Here is a 21,980-nt window from a genome sequence, read left to right as displayed (position 1 = left end):
AGGTCCAGGTCCTTAGCATATTCAGGCTTGGCTCCCAGCTTCTCTCCTCCTCCCTCCTGTAACCCATGTGGTAGCCAAGTGAATGTTCTGTTCCCGGTTATCGTGGGCTCTTTCGCCTCCATAGTATCTGCCCATACTCAGCATATTCCAGGCCTACCTTCTTGTAAGTTCTATTACCACCTTCATGAAAAAGCTTTCCTTTATCCTCTTTTTCACCGAAAATCCTTTTTTGCTTTCATCAGGGAAACTTATCACCACTTGTTCCCCCCACAATATATGGACAAATATAATATTCTGCCCCCCCCCCTCCAAATCTTATCCGAATGAGAAAGTAATATCTCTGGGCATCAGAATTGGAGGAGAGCTAGTAGAGAGGGTCTCAAAGCCAGGGCTGTTAGCTTAGGGATGGGGGCTAGGAGGAGAACTGAACCAAGAGAAAGCCACTGAGGGTTTTTTTTTTTTTAAGTTTTATTAAAGTATAACATTCATACAGAAAAGGGTGTACATCATAAGTGTGCAACTCCATGAATTTCCACAAACTGAACACATCATGTATCCCTGGAATCCCCCCGCAGGAACAGGAAGGTGGAGCTAGGGCCAGACCCCTGCACGAAATGAGGTCCTCAAGCCCAGAGAAGGACAAGGAAGCTGGCCATCTTCCCAGGGCTCTGGGTAGGGAATAAAAGCTTGGGAAGAGTCAACTCCTCAGGCTGTGAATTTATACACCTGCAAAGAGCAGGACTACCAAGCTGGGAAATGAACACAATCCCCATCTAAGAGTGGTGAGACCCCTGGATCCAGCAGAAGCAAACCAGAAGGGCCCTTAGAGACACTTTCACCACCCAAGGAGCAGAGAACTCCCTGGAAAAAACCTTTCTTGCTGAGTATGAGCTCAAAAAAAATCTCAACTTGGGAGGAAATGAATGCATTTAGTCACGCAGTATGTGTCTCAATACTGGCTTAGGGGCTGACCAGTCAGCTCAGTTGATTAGAATGTAGCTTTATGACACCAAGATCACGGGTTTGGATCCCGGTACCGGCCAGCCAGCAAAAAAAAAAAAAAAAAAAAAAAAAAAAATATATATATATATATATATATATATATATATATATATATATATATATATATATATATATATATATATACTGGCTCAGGAGCTCCAGTTTATTTTACACACTGCAGACAAAAAATCTTCTGAAACAGAAATGTGTATCACTCTGCTAGAGGGAGATCACTTGAAATACATAGCCTTTCATTACCTACAGCGTTCTACATCAATCAGCCCAGGCTTCTTGGCCCCCTCCCACCCATGCACTCTACTCAAACCACATGGCCTCCTTGCTGCTCCTGAATAGCCTTGATAAGGGTTGAATTATGTCACTTCAAAAGATATGTTGACATCCAAACCCCTGGGTACCTGTAAATGTGACCTTATTTGGAAAATAGGGTCTTTGCAGATGGAATCAAGTTAAGATGAGATCATTAGGGTCCAATATGACTGGTGTCTCATAAGGGGAAGACAGCATGTGCGGATGGAGGTAAGATGGATTGATGCGATGCAAGCCAGGGAGTGCCGAGGCTTGCAGCCACCACCAGAAGCTGGAGGAGACAAGGAAGGATCCTCTCCTACAGGGTTCAGAGAGAGCAAGGCCCTGCTGGCACCTTGATTTTGGACTGCTAGCCTTCAGAACTGGACAACACACTTTTATATGTGGTTTGTGGTACTTTGTTACAGCATACCTAGGAAATTAATACAAGCCTCAAATGTGTTCCAGCACCTGCTGGTCCCTCTGCTGACAAAGCCCTTCCCCAGACAACCTCTGTCACTCCCAGAAGGTCCCTGCTAGATGCCGCCTTTGCAGAGAGCTCATGTCTGACCGCACCACCAAAACCAGCAGTTCTGGCTTCTCTTCATTCCTTTGCCTCCTTTATTTCTCTTCATGGTCCCAGCCATACCTGACATTATGTTTTATTTCTTGTGCTTATTGTCTGCCTTGCCTTTTAGAACATATACTCCATGAGAGTAGAAACCATCCAGTTCATTGCTGTATGCCCAGTGCCTGTCATGTGCCTGACATAGAGTGGACTCTGCACGTTTGTTTCATAAACAAATGAGCTACTTGAGAGTATAATTTACTTTTCCACTTTTTCACTCTTTTATCCTCCACATTACCTGATATACCACTTCGCACATAGTAGACGGTGACTACGTGGAGATGGATTAATAAGCCCGTCACCACCAGTGGGCTTGAGGCTCTGAATGGTTAAGAAGGTAAGTCAAAATGCATGTCATGTTGGCCTGGATTTGGTGGTCTTGTAAAATGGATGTGGGGACAATCGATCAGATTTCTCTGAGTAATCATGATAGCTTGCTATTTGTCACACACAGCCACTGTTTCTCTTGCACTGAATCCCCCTTCATCTCCCCCTCCCCTTGTTCTTTTTCTGATTAAGGAGACAGAGTTGAGTAATCTAAATCTAGTTTGTGTAGCTCAGGGGTGACAATCATGGCAAATAATAAATTAGGGCATTCTCCCCCTCCTCCCTGAAGCATTGAGCCGAAACAAACAAGTTCGTTTCATTGAGGACAACAGGGCTGAACTCAGTTTGTCTGACAGGTGAGGGCTTTATTCACTAATTAAGTCATCCAGGCTCAGACAAACCCTCTCCCTCGTGGTGGGGGTGTCGCTTATCTGAGTTGGCCCAGAGATGGTGCCTTTTTAGCTTTCTGTTTGCTAATGGAATTGGTATATAATTTTGTTAAAAATACATAAGCCAGAAAAAATGCATTTATATATATAAATCATACAGTTCTGCAAATTTCTTTAGCCTTTCAAGGATTTTTCTGGTATACTCATATTTAGAGTTCCCAATTTCTGAGTTAAGAACTGTGTTTCCTATAGGTTTTGAAATGGACCAATATAAAACACATTTTACCTACTTTCATTTCATAAGAACATAAAGATTTACTTGTTGGAAAGCTGTTATATTTCATGTTTGTAAGAAATAAGCCATAGAGTAGAAATAACAATGTTATGGTACTCTCTGTTGGGGAAAAATAATGAAGTTCTGTTTCACTTATAACCTTAATATGTGTATGAGGAGGTTTTATACAAGAGGAATTTTGAATGAGATTTTAAAAGTCAGTAAAACTGAAAGTACAGGGCCGGCTAGTTAGCTCATTTGGTTAGAGCACGGTGCTGATAACACCAAGGTCAAAGGTTCAGATCCCTGCACTGGCCAGCTAACAACAACAACAACAAAAAAAGTACAAGGTGCAAATAAAATGAATGAAATGGTGCAAATTCATTTTTTAAAATGTTATTATGTTCATATATTTAACAAAGCATGGGGCTGGCCGGTTTGCTCAGGGTTCCATCCCTGTACTGGCCAGCCGTCACAAAACAAACAAACAAACAAACACAAATAAATAAATAAAAAATAAAGCATGTTTTGCTAGTTCCTTTCTCCTTCCTGGTCAGATACAAATTTAACAGTTTTAACTGTTAATTTTGTACTAGTGAGATTTGGCATCTTTATGCCTTGTCATTAACCATCAGTGTTTCCCTGGGAGGGGCCAGCAGCTCCTGTTATCTCCACCTTGCAAGAGGGCAGCACCCAGGATGGAAGGCGTGACTTATCCAGGGCCTCCCAGAGGTGACCCAGAACAGCCTACATAGCTGAGACATCTAAAACCCCTGGCCTTTTCTAATTCTCTGGCTTTGTCTACACTTCTTCCAGCACAGAATTTCAAAATGTGGAGCCTTTTTTATGTAGTTTATTTAGAAGGAATGGATTTAGGCTTTAGGTGGAGAATATATTATCCATAAAGATCACTTGTTTAAAGGTCAACTTAAAACATATAATTTTGGTTATCAGAGTAGAGAATTAGCAAAATGTATAGGAAGGCAGTTTAAGACTTGGAGCAAATTTTACTATCACTTTCTCAGGGAACATTTCCTGCTCGGATTTGAAGATCATCTAGGTAATACGAAAGCCAGTTCATTTAATTTGACATTTTACATTTGAGTTATAGCTATAAGAAGGACAAACTTTAATAATAAATAAACTAATTCAATCAAGAGCACAAATTTTACCTACAGAAAACTTGATTTCATCTCAATCTAGACTCCACCTTTCCTGAATGTTCCACACAGCTTGCGCCCTTACTTCTTTAGGCCTTTGCCCAAATGTCAGTGAGGACTTCTCTGACCCAACTGTTTCAAACTGCATCAGCACCCCGCTCCCCAAACCCAACTCCCTTACCTTCTTGCTTCATTCTTCTCTCTAACAAATTCATTGTCCAAAGTACTACATATTATGATTATTTTCTGTCTCCCCTGACCCCCATGTAAGCCCCTTGTCTGCTCTGTTCACTGTTGTTTTCCCAGTGCACACAGTAAGTGCTCAATATTTGTTAAATGAATGAATGATGCCTGAGACCTTTCTGTACCATGGGCTAGTCTACTCCACGAAGCACTGAACATATATGGGCAGTGGGCTGGCAGAGGTGTAGGACTGTAGGAATGGCTAGAAACAAGAGGGCACTCCTGGCCTCCTTGTGCGAGGTTGGGGGCGGGCAGCTAAATTGGGAAGGTGCATCTATATGCTACTACAAACCTCGCCACACCATCTCTCCAAGAAATGCATTTGCCAAGCTGGCCTTCACTTTTCCTAATGCGCTCACGTTAGCAGTAAAATCAAACTCTGCTACACAGAGACGCTGCAGAGAAACTGAATAATTGCATGAGTGTCTAATATAAAATATCCCTTTTTCTATTCTGCTTTTTCTTTTTGCAGCTGGCCAGTATGGGGATCCAAACCCATGACCTTGGTGTTATAAGGCTGCGCTCTAAACAAATGAACTAACTGGACAGCTCCCTTTTTCTGTTTTGAAAGCAACGCAACACAAAACAGCGTCTGTACAGTTGTGCTGTGACTAGGCAGGCAAACTGGAGAACTGAAGCAAAAACATCCTCATATTTAAGTAACAGTAATGGAAATGTCTAAAAAGTCCTTTGCTGAGTCATGGTTGCCGTTCCTGCCCTGGCCAGGTTGGCAGATGCAACCAGGGCATCTATCCAGAGCAACCAGGAGCTTTAGTGTACTGACCTGGGGTGACGGTGGAGAGGGGGCCACCAGCTCAGCCCTTGCTTATGAAGGGAGCGGCCTCTAGCCGGGGCTGGCTCTCCGTGAGGGGCGTGTCTTCTCTTGGCCCGCCCTCTAGACCACGCCCCACCCTGGCAGCGAATGAGCGAGCGCGCCGCTAGGGCTCAAGGGCGGGCCCGGGCCGGGGCGGGGTCTTCTCGAAGGGCGTGTCTTCGTCTGGCCACGCCCCCGAGATCCCGCCCCGGCCCGGCGGCAAATGAGAGGCGCGCCTCCAGGGCTTCGGCGGCCGCTGCGCGAGATCGGGCGGCCTGGGGCTTCGAGCGTCCCCCGGCTCGGCGCTATCCCGGCAGAGATACCTGAGCGCTCCGCCGCGGTTGGAACCCAGGTCCGGGCCGACGCTGTTCCGGGAATGCTTTCAGTTTGCACAAACATGGCTGCGGCCCTGCGAACTGCGGGTGCCCTGCTCCGCGATCGGCGTAAGTGGGGCTGTCGCGGCCACCGCCGAGGCCGGGGTCCCTGCGGCGCGGGGGCAGCGGGCAGCTCTCGCCGGGGAGCCCCGGGCTGGGGAGTTACGGGACGGCGGTGGGCTGCGCGCCATGGGGCGAGGGGCGTCGCGGCGAAGGGACCGGAACGGGCCGTCCCATGGGAGGAGCGAGGGGACCACATAGGGCATCTGAGGGCACCGGGAAGCGCGGGATCACAGCTGGGCCGTGAGCAGTGGCTCAATTTCTTGGAGCCTTAGCTATTGTCATCTGTAATAACAAGATTGTTGTGGGGCTCACGGGAGGGAAGGTATGTTACTATGGGCATCTGTCCTGCGGTTTCCTCCCTGCTGATGGAGTTAACAGGGCGCCCACTGTTGCTGTGCCCTAGCCCACGGCATCACTCCGTGCTCACTTTTTTTTTTTTTTTTGTCCTTTTCTGTGACCGCGCTCAGCCAGTGAGCGAACCGGCCATCCCTATATAGGATCCGAACCCGCGGAGGGAGCGCTGCTGCGCTCCCAGCGCCGCACTCTTCCGAGTGAGCCACGGGGTCGGCCCCCGTGCTTACTTTTTGGCAGCAGGACCCACTGCAGGGCAGCCCGGACTAGCGTTTACTAGAGATATTTGGAGAACAAACGAGACCCATTAACAACTTCACGCGTAAATGCAAACCATGAATATAGGTTGTGTCCACAGGATGAGCTTATGGAACTCTGGATCAGACACACCTGTGACACCTTGAACAAGGCACCCAACCTTGCTTGAGCTTTGGTAAACATAAAAGGAGAAAAATAATAGGCTTGCCATGGAGATTAGCAGGATACAGGGGAAGCCCGTAGCACAGCGCCTGTCACACAGTAGGGACACAGAAACCCTCAATGTTCCCAGTTATTAATGTAAAAAGGCTGCCACAAATATTATTATTAGTATTTATAAATATTATTATTTAATGCATTTGAAGTGACCGGACACAGATCTGATTATTTTTTCTTATTTTTCTAAGAAGTTCCCTAATTCATCAGTCTGGCACCTACTGAGTGGAGAGAATCCACTCAGAACCTCCATATCTTGTTAAAGGTGTCTTTGTTAGGAAAATAATAAGGACCCGATGTGCAATGAAGATCAGCTTACTAGGGGCACTGGGAAACAAAAGGCATTCTTTTAAGAAGGGGCAGCACAGTGCCAGTAATGGAGCTGAAAGAAGTACTGAATTAATCTTTTCTTTCACCGACCTTTTCTGTGGCAAATAAAGTCTGACAGCTCTAGATCTGAGGTCATGGAACAGTATGAGAAACTTTAAATTATTTGTTGATTTTTTTGTCTAGGTTAAAAGTAACTAAGTAGAAGGATTCAGAAACCATAGCAGAAGTAGATTTGAAGTCTTGTATTACGAACTCTGATTTTAAGGTGTATTTATAATACTTTAATCATTCTGGTTGATAGGAAAGAATTAATATTATCTGGGTTAGGAAAAATTGAGGAGTATTTCTGAAGATGGATTCTGAAAGTCAAAGTGGAAAAGCAAAGTTTTATACTCTATGTTCTTAGCATATTACAGAATTAATAAGAAGCTTCCTGGGATGGGCCATATACTACATATATGTGTGTGTGTGTGTGTATGAATTGTTGTTTATCTTTGTGCCTTTTTCTTTCCAAATGTTTTTAGACTGAACATAAATGTCTTTCATAATTAGAGAAATAATTTCTAGGATAATAAATAAGAGTTCCGGCATTTAAATAAAATAACATTTTGGCTCCATATCAGAAAATAGCAATTTTTTTTACACAGCCCCTGCTCAGTATTTATTAGTAGTCACAATATAGAACCTTATTTCTATTGATAATCTTTTATTTATTTATTTATTTATTTTTTAATAGATGACCGGTAAGGATATCTTAACCCTTGACTTGATGTTGTCAGCACCACGCTTTCCAAGTGAGTTAACCGGCCATCCCTATATAGGGATCCGAACCTGTGGCCTTAGTGTTATCAGCACCTCACTCTCCCAAGTGAGCCACGGGGCCGGCCCTTTAAATGGTACATATTTTTATAAGTACCTTTTGAAATAATTCTCATCTCCTATGTGATAGAAAAGGGACTTATTATATATTTAAGTACTTTGTGTACCTTGCCTTCTACCCTCCTCTACCCATGCCCAAACATCTAAAATATTAAAATAATTTGGTTTTGAAGAGTTGATACCCATGAACTTCTTAAGTCACAGATATACTTTTGAATCATTCACCTGTTGGGTTTGTCCAGGTGTTAAGTTTTGTTTTCTTACATCATCTTCTCCTCTTCTGCATATCCCTCAATTTGATAGCTGTTCCTGTTGTAGGCCTTCCAAAGGTAAACCAACTGTCCATGTAAGGATGTGGAGCAGAATTCCCTGGTCTTAGTTTAGAAGGCGGCAAGTCCGTACTACTGCGTATTCTTAACTTCTTTGCTTCACCACATGCAGTGTGCCAGGCACTGTTCTTGGGGCTGGATGACATCAACTTTTTCCCCCTAATCTTCACAACAGCCCTGCAAGGCCTGTTGGCCTTATCAGCGTTTTACAGATGAGAAAAGTGAGACTCACGGTAGCTAAGTGAGTTGCCCATGCTTGTTGATCTTTTGCAGAATTTCTGCTCAGATCTCTCTGGCTGCAGAACACATATGGTCTATACTACACAATGCCACCTGTGCCTTCACATTCCCTTCACCTATGAGCTGAGTCTATTCAGGTGTCTCAGTTGGTTTGTTTGAATGATTACTTTAAATTCCTTTAACTGGACAAACACTAATCACTTGGTAAGAGACATTCTTCATTTCTCTAGAACCTTCAGATCATTAGAGGAGGGGAGTGCTTTAGAGAAGTCCTTGAGGGGAGAGTGTATTAACCCTAAATCCTGAGCAGAAAGGACCTCATTTTAGCAGCAGCATCCTCTCAGAATTTGATCAACCATGGAGAAGAGAATTTTGTAAATAGACAGGATGGCAATAGTTAAGCAATGTGAGAAACTACCAGCTCCCAAATTGTGCTAAGAAATCCTAATGTACTAGTACATTGGCAAATCTAGTCCCACCCCAACTTCCTCCCCTGTCCTTTTTTTTTTTTGATTGAAGAAGAAATTTTATTTTATCACCAGAAGTCAAATTATGGAATGCCAAAATTCTATTCTCATACTCGTGGAATCTGATATAATCTCATTCATATAAGGATTGGGGACATTGTAGCATGATTAAGAACCTGGCTAAATCTCATCATGTAGTTCAGAATTAAATTTGTCTAAAATAAGACATTAGTTGGTTTGAGACTTCATCTGAGTGGAATTGAACTTCTTTATGTCAATATTTGTACTCCCACTTTGAGTTAGTTAGGATTGTTCAGCATAAGGCTTGTGGACAATCAGGATAGTTAGAAATACAAGTGGCCCGGAGATACCATTCTCCTGTATGTTACTCATATGGACATGTTGGTGATAAAAAGAAGTCAGAGCGGGTGTAGCCGCTATCCTCTAGAAATTTACACATGAAACTAATGCTAGCACTAATCACTTGGTAGACACCACACAGTGCTTCTCTCATCTTAACTGCTTTAATCTTCACAAGAATCCTGTTAACAAAGTGTCATCATTTTACAGCTGGGGAAACTAAGGCTCAGAAAGATTATAACCCAGCCCCAGATCATATTGCTACTAAATGGCAGAGCTGGATTCAGTCATATCTGCTTGGTCCATAGCCTGAATTCCTCACCAGGATACCTTTGCCTCCCAGCAGGAGAGGGCAGGAGGAGACTGGTCTCAATCTGGTTTCTAAGCTGTGGGTTTGAGGATGGGGAAGGAGGTTGTGTGTACAGCATGGGGCATGGTAGTAACCACTGTCCCACACTGCCATCTTTAATACCTACGATATGGCTTCAGTTTAATTTTACTGTATGTTTAAGGACCAACACTTTTCATACTACAACTGAGTATGGCACATGGACTCCTCAATTCAGGTGGGTTCTCCAGGCTGCCACTAACTCTTGTGGAGACCAGGACAAGAGCATACGTGGACGACATATATCATATGTGGGATAGCAAGCTAACAAACTGAAATATGTTCTGTGCTCCTACACTGCCATATAGACCATCATAGTGACCTGGAAGGGTAAGCTCTCAAAGTCTCCAGAGCTTCTGCAGAAATGTGGAGACCTTGGGAGAGTTGTCTCTGACCAGCAGGCTTTTTCCTACATTGTGAAGTCTTGTGCCCACACATATGTGGACACTCTAGTCTGCATGTCCCAGCTCCATTCCTGCCCCAGTAAACAGCCACCCTTTGGCCACCCTTCAGATCAAGAATTGGTTACACTGATGGCACGATCTGCCTTCAGGTGGATGGATCCAGGAAATATGCCTCTACAGATCCTGGCAGTGGGTGTGGGGCTTTCTGGGGTCCTGGTTCCTGGAGCCTGACCTGGCATGTGGGATATGGACTCTGGGGGAGGCATATCTCCTTGGTCTCATAGACTGCACACCCCATGAGGTAGGATGCAGTGGGAGAAGGGCCAGAGAGGGTCCTCTAAAGCAGAGGTCCCCCTTGTCAGGGTCCAAGGGCACTGCTGGGTTCTTAGCACAGTTGCTTTACTGGAAAAGGCTTGTAGGCAGAAATGAGATCTGCTGCTGGTTAAAAATTGGTCCATTTTCCACTCCCTAAATCAGTGGCTCTTCACCCGTTCTGCATGCTCCTTGTCCTTCATCTGAGCAGCATACTGCTGTCAGTAACGTTCGTTCATAATGTGCAGTGGTTCTCCTGAGGGATCATAGCAAAACCCACTGCTAAAGCAGGGAGAGGAGGTATGTGTAGCTTCTAAAACGCCTCCCTGCAGGTCCTCATTAGCCATCCTAGGGGGGTGAACCTCCACCCTGGTCCTCTTGGAGAGTCCTAAAGGGCCTTCACCCGCTTGCAGAGAAATGCTAGAAAAATCACCTCTGCCAGAGCATCTTTTTAAATTTTCAAGCCAGGAATTATGCTTTGAGGACCTCTTCAAAAGAAATTACTTTCCAGCTAAATTTCATGCCAGCCCTTTGATTTTGTCGTAGTGGTGCCGGGCAGCGTGGCCCATCAGCCATGGAGGTGCAAGTCAGATGCAGCAGTGGCCGCAGAAACAGCCCAACGTGCCAGAAGTGCAGAACCTCAAGTCCACCCGGAGAAGAGGTGAGTCTAGTATTAGGTGCGAATGAGGATTTCTCTTTATTGATGCAAACACCAGTAGATACAAGCTACCTATGAGGAGAGGTGCTGGGAAAACCCAACATGTAAGGAGTAGTGTGTTATTTTCTTAGCTGCTTTTCAACAGCTTGTTAAACTACAGATTTTACCCCCCTCCCCCACACACCCCCTCCATTCAGCAGGGCATTGGTTAAAGGACATATAGTTGAGTACAAACAGTCTGCAAATCATGTAAGAATTTGGTTCTGGAATATGTCATAGAACACAAATTATATGTATGCTGGAAATGTATTTATGAACCTAACGTAATTATGCCTGTGAAATGTATGTCCGGTAGAGGATAAAGACTAACTCATGTACCAGGAATTTCTATAGGAAACTCTACCTTTGTTTTTCATCTGTGATCACAGTGAACATAATCATAAATGACATCATGTGATTTATAATTTATTAAAGAAAGTCCATGTATCGTACCTCACTTGGTTTGTGGTGGGTGACAGCAGGCATGGCCTTATTGCTGTGTCCTCTCGAGTAACAGCAACCTCAGCTGGTCACAAGTCCTCCTCTGTACAGAGGCAGCAGAAGACTTTGTAAAGAGAAGTTATGAGTATGTAGAAACAGCACTTTTTAACACCAGGCAGAGTGAGAGTAGCTGTGACCCATTTAACCCCTTGACCTTTCTGCTAGACCAGACATAGTTCTGTGAAAGTTATACAGCTAGGAAAATGTTTTTATTTTGTGTTTGTTATTTTTCACTGTGTGATCTTGGGTATGTTGATTGAATGCTAAGTAGACTGAGGTTTGTTGGGGATAGGGCATTAGGGGTGGGGCCCAAATCATCTCCTCTCAGCTCTCTGTCCTCCTAAAAGGTGGAATTAGTGAGGACGTAGGAAGCCCAGACATCCTCTCTGGCTGGCAGTGTGTCAAGCAGGGCACTGCTGCTTGTCACCCCCACCGTCCCTCTTCTCACCTCAGCCACAAGTACTTAGGGGTCGGAATAAGCATTCCACTGGTTAAATGTGGAACCCTGGAAGAATAATTATTTCATTACTATATTTTCCTAGTGGCAAAAGCTAATATAAATAGCTTTAGTATTAAATTATTAAAATTAAATAAAAATCTAGAAAAAACTAAGATTCTATTAAGTGACTTTTTAGCATATTTATACAAAAGAAATGGGTTCATTTTGCAAAATACTCACAGGCAAAAAAAAAAGACAAAATCACTGATAATCTCATCCATCAGTATTTTGTCTCTGTATCTACACCTATTAATAGTTACTTAGTATATATAAGGGAACTTTGAAAAGTTCATGGAAAGATTCATTTTATTTATTTATCTATTTTTCTCTTAAAAAAGATGACTGGTAAGGGGATCTTTTTTAAAAAAAAATTATTTTATTTATTGAATCAAAATCGATTATACGTATTTTGGAGGTTGAACATTGAGATATGTTGATCAAATCAATATTACTAGCATATGTATTATTACAAATCATAATTAATCTTTATGCCCCTTGTCCAGTCTCTCCCCATCCCCCATTCCCTCCCCCTCCCCCCTCTAATTACCCTAGATTTCTTCTCTCCTTCTGAAAGAATCATGGTTACTCTGTTAATTTGTTGCCTAGGTGATATGTCCAATGCTGAGAGATGTGATCGGGTCCCCCAATATTATCATAGAGCAGATGCTGATTCTGTCACTCTGAAATGGGCTTTGTGGAGAGAGACATCCTCTTCATTTCTTTGACTCTGCTGATGACTCTCCTTGTGTGAATGCACTCCAGTGGTTGTGGACCATTTGCGTGGTGCTTGTTCTGTCTAGTTGCTTTCGTGGCAGCCATGATTATTGTGAAGGCTGCAGTGGGCCACCTACACGGAGGTGCTGTTTCTGGTATGCTCCTTGGTACTGGCGGTATGCCTGGTTGTGGGGTGTGTCTGGTTCCCTTCTCTACGTCTCTGGTCTGTGGGCAGGCCCCAAGTTGTTGGTGCCATGTGCCAGGTTGTGGGAGGTGTGTCCAGTCCCCTTCTCCATGCCTCAGGTCACCAGGTGAGACCCAAGGAGCTGGCTTGGTGTGCCTGATTGGGAGAGGGGGGTCCAGTCCCTTTCTCCATGCCCCAGATCCCTGGGCATGCCCCAAGGCGCTGGCACAGTGTGCCTGGTTGTGGGAGAGAGGTCCAGTACCCGTCTCCGTGCCCTGGGTGGGCCCCAAGATACTGGCATGGTGTGCCTGATTGTGGGAGGGCGGTCTGGTCCCCTTCTCCTTGCCTCAGGTCACTAGGCAGGCCCTGAGGCACTGGCATGGTGTGCCTGGTTGTAGGAGAGAGGTCCAGTCCCCTTCTCCATGCTTTGGGACCCTGGGCAGGCCCTGAGGTGCTGGCACGGTGTGCCTGGTTGAGGGAGGGCGGTCTGGTCCCCTTCTCCATGCCTCGGGTCTCCGGGTGGGCCCCGATGATAAGGGGATCTTAACTCTTGACTTGGTGTTGTCAGCACCACGCTCTCCAAGTGAGCTAAATGGCCATCCCTATATAGGGATCCGAACCCTTGGCCTTGGTGTTATCAGAACCACACTCTCCCAAGTGAGCTACGGGACAGCCCAGATTCATATTATCTTATAATTTGTTTCTCCACAAGCTTTTTGAAGTGCCCTTGTATTTACCAAAATATGACAATACTGTGCACATTGTTTTATAACTTCCTCTTTTATTTCATAATATGTCAGCATATATAGTCTTCTACATTGTTTTAATAACTTAAGTGTATTTTATTAAATTATAACTTTTTTATCCAGTCCCATATTATGGGGCATGTAGATTATTTCTAGTTTTTCAGTATTAGAAATGGCGAAGCATTGAATGTCTTTATAGATGATTCTTTTTTTCTTTCTTTTTTCCTTTTTTTAAAACTAATTTTGTTGTGGATCATTCTGATGCCAGACATTGTACAGGCATTGGGCTGCTTCATGCTTAGACTGGACTAACCAGAATACTAGACTAAACACTAGACTAGACCACGCGTCGACACACTTGTGCTGTAAAGTGTTAGGCAGTAAATTTTTTAGGCTTTGTAGACCATACCATCTCTTTTGATGCTATTCAGCTCTGCTGTTGTAATGTGAGAGCAGCCATAGATAATGCATAAACAAATAAGTATGGCTGTGTTCAATGAAATTTTATTTACAAAAACAGCAGTGGGTGGGTGTGCGTGCAGATTTGGTGCGTGGGCTGTAATTTGCCTAACTCTGTTCTAGAGGCAGCATAGATCCACAGGCCAATTATGTCTTGTAGTTTTAATGAATAGCTGGAATTTTTTTCTTGATGCTGACTATATACAGTAGAATAGAATTACTGTTTCTTTATTAATTGATGAACTTAAATTTCCATTATGTACATTTAATTCTTCAAATGGAAAACCTCCTATTTTGAGAGTACCAGAATATAAAAATTGCAAAATGTTGAAACTATTTCAAGTGAGAAGTTTTAAATAAGTTGTGTTGTATACATTTTTACATTCAAACAAAGGGAACACGACTATTCAGACCGTGGTCTCAGGTGTGCTCTGTCTGGAGGGGAGAGGAGACAGAGGCCCTTGACTAAAGCTTTGCACTTCACATTCTGGAATAGAGGGGGATCGGACTAGGGCTTACTAATGCCCCATTTGTCATGCACAACACAGTTTTGAATTAAGTGCATGCACATTTAGGCATTTTCAAATCCTGTGCGTCTCTTTCATGTGTAAGATCAACATGGGTTTGCAAAACCCTGAGTAGGGCAGAGTAACATCCCTTTAAAGCCACTCTTGTTCTGAGCTCAGGTGTTAAGATGAAGACACAGTTCTAAATCCCGTTTGCACATTGATACCCTCTGTGGCTTAGGTAAGTCTTCTAGCCTGGGGTTTCTTAACTGGTAATCTGTTAACTGGCAGCAATCCATGGGAAAATGCACTTAATTTATTGTGAGTCACAGATTTTGAGGGTGAAAGACAGGATCCCAGGAGAAGGCTGGTGATCTAAATAGAAAGATTAAGGGAATATTACAGTCTCACAAAACAATGCATCTGAAAATTTCAGATATCAAGGAAAGAAAACCAAACACCACTGTTAATGTAGTGGTAGGATTTCTGTGTGGAAAAATTATATAATAATGACATTTTTAATGTAGTGACTTGGTTTACTAAAAAGGGAATTAAACCCTCTTTCTCTAAGACAGTGGTTCTCAATGGGGTGGAGGCATTTTTGCCCCTGGGGACAAATTTGGCAATGTCTGGAGACATTTTTGGTTGTCACAACTAGAGTGGAGTGTGTGCTATTGCCATCTAGTAGCCAAAGGCCAGGGATGCTACTAAACATTACTATATTGCACAGGACAGTCCTCTATAACGAAGTATTGTCCAGCCGAAAATGTCAGAAGTGCTAAGGCTGAGAAACTCTGGTCAAGACAATGATGTGAAAAGTGATTTTAGTTAATCTTTATAATGGGGTCTAAATTAGAAAATCCCTGACTCCATTGTTATGCAACATTTTCCCTTCCCCAGGAATTGGTTCTTATTCTGAAAGTTTAGGTTGAGAATTCAGATTTCTATCTCATTTGTCTACAGTGAATGAACCTATGGTGTGTTTGATCAAGAAAATTTCCACCTGTACATATTTGGCACAGCCTGCTGCCTAACATTATTGCCAAATGTTAACAATTGTTTAGAAGTTGCCAATTAAGCTGTCATCATAATATTATTAGTTTTAGAACACATTAAGGATGGTAAGTGAGAACCAGCTCAGTAAGGTTGGTTTAGTCACTGTGGTAGCCAGAGGTGGTCTGATGTAGGAGATTTAGGAAATGACCCCTCAACGTTTGTAATGATGGTATTTTAGATAAATTTCAGGCTGGTTATTTCTCAGCTGTTTTATCAAGAGTGAATGGAGGATATAGCCATAAAATGGAATATTATTTAGTAATAAAGGAATGAAATACTGGTTAATGCTACAACTTGGATGAACCTTGAACATTTTATGCTAAGTGAAGAAGACACAATTGTGTGATTCCATTGCTGTGAAATATACTGAATAGGCAAATTCATAGACCTGGAAAATAGATTACTGGTTGCCAGGAGAGAGGGACAAGGGAATGGGGAGAGGTTTTAATGGATATGAGGATTCTTTTGGGGGTGATGAAAATGTCCTGTAATTAGATAGTTGAAATGGTTTCACAGCCTTCTGAATATATTAAAAACCACTGAATTGTGCAGTTTTTAAATGGTGAATTTTATGGTATGTGAATTATATCTCAATTTTTTAAATGCAAAAACAATAGCAACAAAAGAATGAATGGAAGAAACATTCCTTGTCCTTTAATTTCCCTGTCACTGCCATCACATGCTGCCTGCTTGTGGGACACACAGACCTTTGGATCTCCATGGCCCGGCTCAGACTCTGACCTTCTAATTCCAAGTCTCTAGTCACCATCTTCCGGTGGCTCCCAGAAGCACGTGGGGTCACTCGGTTCCATTCGGGCTTCCCCTTGCCCCTGGTGAGGTTAGGAGTAGAGAGCTAGCCTGGCTCGCTTTGGGCTGTGTAGGCCCTGGAGCTGTTCTGTATTTTAGATGTGTACATTTTTGAATAGTGCTTTCGTTTTTAATTTCCCAGAAGCTGATTGACTAGAAACTTTTGTTATGGAGTTTTGCTTTCTTCTTGCCTCCTCCTACTCATTCACGGCTTGATTCTTTAGCCTGGGACTGATTTGAATGTTAGCACCATTTCTTGCAGGGTGAGCAGTGGATTTACACGAGCGTTGGAGAGGTCAGTGTAAAGCGAGAAATGTGGTTTGTCATTGTAGGGGACACTGAGGGAGCAAAGGCAGCCAGTGGAGAGGGAAGCCAAGTAGCAAGAAATAATTTGTCAGTAATATTTTAATTTAATAATTGACTAAAGAGAAGGGAGCAGATGAAAGAGTAAGAGATGGGCTGGTATTGTACTTTGGAGGTTTAAAAATGATAGGGGAACCTTTCTGTCTATAATATAGCTTACTGCGTGCCAGGACATGATAAGTGACTAAGTACATTACCACTGAATTCTCAAAACAACTTTTTGAGGTAGGTGGTGGACTCTGTTTTACAGATAAGGAAACCTGATGTTTGGAGAGGTCATATAACCTGTGTATTTGTAAGGCATTCACATGCACAAGTACTTCAGCCTCAGGACAATTTTAGATTTCTACTTTGACTCTCAGTCCTTAAAGAACTAGATCTTTGTTCAGGACTGACAGTTTAATAGGGAAACATTTCAAGCCAAGTGAAAACCAATGTCACGGATGGAGCTAAGAGATGAAGGTCAGAGTCAGAGCTGGAACCATGGAGAACTGGAGGTCTCATACATTCCCTGATAGGTGGCCATGTAATAACAGTGGAAAGGTCTGTGGATTTTTACCTTTGCACCCAACAGATCAGATAAGAGTTTATTAACTGAACCAAGATTCTACCTTAGAGGAGAATAAAAAGCATGACAAGTCAACTGTTGCATTTTACTGGATATAGGAAGCCAAAAACTGGAATATTAATGATGAATATGGGAGGCCCTGAAACCCTGGGAGAAGTTCACGACTTCCTTCTGAGGCTCTTCTTGGACCGAGACCTCATGACGCTGCCTGTTCAAAAGTAAGATACGTATACATACCTGTACTTTTTAATAACGTATGCAATGCATTTTGCCTTACATGTATCTCAACTCTACAGTTTCATAAAAATAAACAGTTTTAAAGCATGTCTGTTAGTGGTTAGGGCAGCAGGGTTACTTTCTGTTGGATATCAGAAGGATATGATATTGGAAGAATTGCAGGGAAGAGAGAAAAAGCAAGTTAGTGAGGATTCTCCTTGAGCCTGTTCCTCCCCGGAGCCCTGGAAATTGCAGTTGTCTTGACACAGCTGAAGTGCCTTTAAAGATTTTTAAAGATATATTTGTACTTGGCACTTAACAGCTGATTAACACTTAGGGAAACGATGATATTATTCATTTGTACTGTGAATATGGATTGTCACTCTCTTCCTACTCTTCCTTCAGCCTTCCCTCCCTCCTTCCTTCTTCCCTTATTTCTTTAAAAATAGGTTTCCTAATGAAGAATCAATACATGTATATGGTAAAAAATGCAAATAGTATAAAAGTTTTTACAGTAAAAAGCAAGTGTCCCTTTCACCTTGAACTCAGTTCCCACCCGGAGGTAAGCACTATCACTATCCAGAAATAGTCCCTGCATATCCAAGCATGTGTACATACCTTTAGATCCTCTCCCCCACTTTGTTACACAAATGTGAGGATACTCACATTATTTGGCACTTAGCTATTTTTGTCTAAAACTTAACACCATATCTCATTTCATAGCAGATTATATAGATCTGGCTTATTTTTTGCATGACTGTTTAGAATTGCATTGGATGGCTGTACCTTAATGTACTTAACCCGTGCTTCACTGACAGACATTTAGGTTGTTTACAGTGTTGGAATGAACATTCTTGTACACACATCTTTGCTCACATATGCAAGTATATCTTTAGGCTTAAGATACATTTTTTTTAAGTTAAGAGGAATGTATGCTTCCTTTGTCTTATATCCTAGTTCTTGTTAGGTGCAGAAACAAAACATATTAAGATAGGAGCTGGCAGATAAGGTTCTCTGCCAGGTTGTCGGGTGTCCTGAACCTTCAGTGTATGCTGCTAGAATGGCTAGTGGAGCACAAGTGGATATTCCTCAGAGAGTATCTAGCTTTAGCTCTAATCAATGCCAAGACGTGGCTATGGTCAGTGACTCAAGCTTCTATTTTTAAAGGCTCAATCTTGTTAGGCTCTTCTTAAAATTTTGCTTATCCTTTTTTATTGAGTAGAAAATATTTCCAGGTTGCTAAGGTGGAATAAAACCACTTGCCTACATGTTACATGTTTTAGTAAACTGGCACCATTCATCGCCAAACGTCGAACCCCCAAAATTCAAGAGCAGTACCGCAGGATTGGAGGGGGGTCCCCAATCAAGATGTGGACTTCCAAGCAAGGAGAAGGCATGGTGAAGCTGCTGGATGAGCTGTCCCCCAACACAGGTGTGGTGCTTCTTTACTGACATGTCACTAGGTTTGTTCTTCCAAAGTTTAAAACAGCATTGGAAGCCAAATGCTGTTGCAGGTACCAGCAACTCTTGACTTGTGGAGGTTTCTACATAATACATGGTCACTTAATTCAGTTCTTGAGGCATTACCTTTGACTGTATAGCCTTTTCCATTATTTCCTGTGTTACAAATAAAAAAGTTAAAGATTTGGAACGTTAGTTTTAAAAGGAACTTCAAGATGTTTGTTAAATTGAACTAGATTATAAGGCAGAAGTGACATACCATGAATAAAAGATGCATATATTGTTGCGCTGGAAAGAAGTCTTTGGAAAATGGATTGAGGCTGCTGCTATTGCCTTTTCTTTCTGGTTGGATAGCTAAATAGATTGACATTTAGAGCAGAATCAGCTGGCTACCACTGAAGCCACGAGACACAAGCAACTTGTAGTGAATGCTTTCAGCTCTCAGCAGCGCCACCATCGTAAGATATTGAAGGACCATGTTGGATGCGCACTAAAAAGAGGATGGTACACATCTGGTAATTGTCCTCTGAGAACCTCTACACAGAATAATAATGTGCAGAATAAAGCACTAAATACATGAATGAACTACAAGAGCCATATTTAATCACATCTAAGACAATTAATTGCAGGACACACCATTATTTTTGTATAATGCTAAGTCACAAAAAGCACTGCCAGTTAATTTTAAGACACCATCTATTGTAGATGTGCACCAATATGAGAAGTGTTAATATTTTTAAAATGTGTATCTTAGGGCACATGAAATACATTCACTGCATGAATGGGATCAGGTCAGGAGCGTGGCACTGGAGATTCGCAAGGAAAATAGCCCTGCTAGGCAGGACCAAAAGGAGCGTTTCATCTCTGAGGAGACATTATTGAATGTCAACTTGGGTTGCTCTCAGAATCCGTTTCTTGTTGCACAAAGGGGCACAGGGCTCTAGCCCCTTAGGAGATCATCTTACTCAGAAAAGTGTTCAATTGCGCATCTGAATACTAGATTTGCTTCCTGACTTCAGCTGCGGCTGAAGGGCATTCCTTATACAGTTTGGCCACACATGCCACAGCATAGCTCTTCAGATGTCACTGAGGGAAACTTGGCTGCCCACCATCCGTACCTACTTGATAGAGAACAAACTCTGTAGTTATTAACAGTTTATCATGATGAAAAGGCTGAGCGTGAATCAGATTTGTAACTGCTATGCTGTCTTCAGTGGAAAGATGCCACATTTATGTTGCTATAGTACCCATCACCATAAAGAGCCCTAGTAGAGTTGTCAGACTTGACAAGGGACTCAGACAGAAAGACATCCCTCCCATCTCCTCCTGTCTCTGTGGTCTCTATGGTGAGGCTGCTGGCTTGTCCAGACCAGCCAGGCCAGCTAGGTCTCAGTTTCTCAGGTTGCCCTGGGAAGATTCCCATGGAATGGCATGGGTTTAACCCACTCTCCCACTTGCTATCAAAAGTCTGATCGTTTTAATATGTAGTTATTTAGTGCAAAGAAAGAAAGTTACAAGCGTGTAGATTCTAGGATTAGTTGTTCTCTGCTTTGGTAGGAACCAAAGAATAATAATATCCACTTCATATTTACATAACCAAAATTGTTGTGAAAGTGATTAAAAAAATCAATGATTAAGCATTCTATCCTATAGGGACTTAGTTTTGAAGGTCTGTTATTCTTGATTATAACTGAGGATAAGTTTTGGGTATTCGGGGAGCACAGATCAGCTCAGGGGCTTGCCTGTCCAGTCACGAAATCATTCCTAATGCACAGGAGATTGTCTTTCCACCTTTACTCATTCTTCTCACTTGCTTGCTTGCTTCCGTAACCACTTACCCACTCTTTCATCCATTCATTCCCACATTCATCTCTCCTTCATCCATCCAGCCATCCACCAGATATGTGTGGGCACTGTCCACACATGGTGGGTGTAGTGCTGAGGGATCCAGGAGTGAGTAAGCCTCACCCCAGCGTTCATGGAGCTGAGTTTTCCTGCTGGTTTTCACAGAGGTAGGAAGTCACTTCTCTTGGGGGTGACTTTTAGTTTCTCTGGATCTTGGAAGCTTGTCCAGGGTCCTGGTTCTGGGTGGGCATTGGTACTCATGACCCTTTGGCATATCACCATCCTCTGTAGCCCACACTTGAGATCCTCTGAGGTAGGCATGTTAAATTTTGGCTTTCTCCTATATAGCAGATGACCACCTAATCATTTCAGTAGGCCTGCTTGGGGGTATGGTAGTGGTATTGGATAAGGCCCAAGACCACCCATTCATTCATTCATTCAGCAGTGACCCACTGAATGCCCAGCACTGTCGGGTGTTGCTATTCAAAGTAAAAAACCATGGTTTCTACTTATAAGAAACTTCCAGTCTAGTGGGACCTTGCTGTTTCAGGCCATTCTGCTTAAGGAGTGGAGAGCAAATCTTTTGGAGATGTATTGGAGAGATGGTACACAAAACCAGCTGAGGAATACACACAATGTGAATGTGGGGTACATGAAATAGTCTCAAGGCCTGGAAACTTCTGCAGGGGAGTTTTGTACTGAAGACTGAGAAGATCACTAAGTGCAGCTCTGTGGCTGCCTCAGGGGCTCCCCAGGTTGTACAGAGAGAGGGTCCTCGTCCTGCTGCTCACACTTTGTTGAGTGGGCACGAAGCTGGGGGATGAAGGCCTGGGTGCCTCGCCGGTGTGACCAGCACAGCAGTTCCGTGCCTCCCTCACCCCTTTCTTGTTCTCTGTTTCCTTTGTTTCTCTCTCTCCATCTCTTTCTCGTTCCTCCTCCTTTCTTATTCTTTTTTTCCCTACACAATTATAAAGTTAACTTTTGAACTACATCTATGGGTTTATTTCTATTAGGAAAACTTTAGGTAAAAAAATGTGATGATTGCAAACAGATAAAAGTGTTTCATGCTGTCATTGAGGAAGTAGTTGTTGCTTGGTAGCCAGTATGGAAAATTTGAGACTTGAACTGGCTTTGCGTAGAATTGAGCAATTAACTAACACAAGTACAGCGAGCTATATCAGGGGACATGGCTTGGCAATGGTCTCTCTGGTCTTCCACTCCATTGCAGTAATGTTGAGAACAGA

At 42.9% G+C, this 21,980-nt stretch overlaps 1 protein-coding gene across 1 annotated transcript in view; it reads left to right on the top strand.

Moving 5' to 3' along the window:
- Positions 1 to 5,363: 5,363 nt before the first annotated feature.
- Positions 5,364 to 21,980, top strand: part of FECH (ferrochelatase) — a 36,400-nt gene continuing 19,783 nt past the window's right edge. Inside the window, exons 1-4 of the mRNA XM_063076973.1 lie at positions 5,364 to 5,586; positions 10,661 to 10,775; positions 17,313 to 17,432; positions 18,714 to 18,862. Of these exons, the coding sequence (XP_062933043.1) occupies positions 5,367 to 5,586; positions 10,661 to 10,775; positions 17,313 to 17,432; positions 18,714 to 18,862 (604 nt within the window). The 5' untranslated portion in view covers positions 5,364 to 5,366. The remainder of the gene's footprint in view (positions 5,587 to 10,660; positions 10,776 to 17,312; positions 17,433 to 18,713; positions 18,863 to 21,980) is intronic.

Source organism: Cynocephalus volans, chromosome 13, assembly GCF_027409185.1.
Source record: "Cynocephalus volans isolate mCynVol1 chromosome 13, mCynVol1.pri, whole genome shotgun sequence".
NCBI classification, from domain to species: Eukaryota; Metazoa; Chordata; class Mammalia; order Dermoptera; family Cynocephalidae; genus Cynocephalus; species Cynocephalus volans.
The sequence above is the reverse complement of the archived record's forward strand: the minus strand, read 5'-3'. Positions and strand labels throughout refer to the sequence as shown.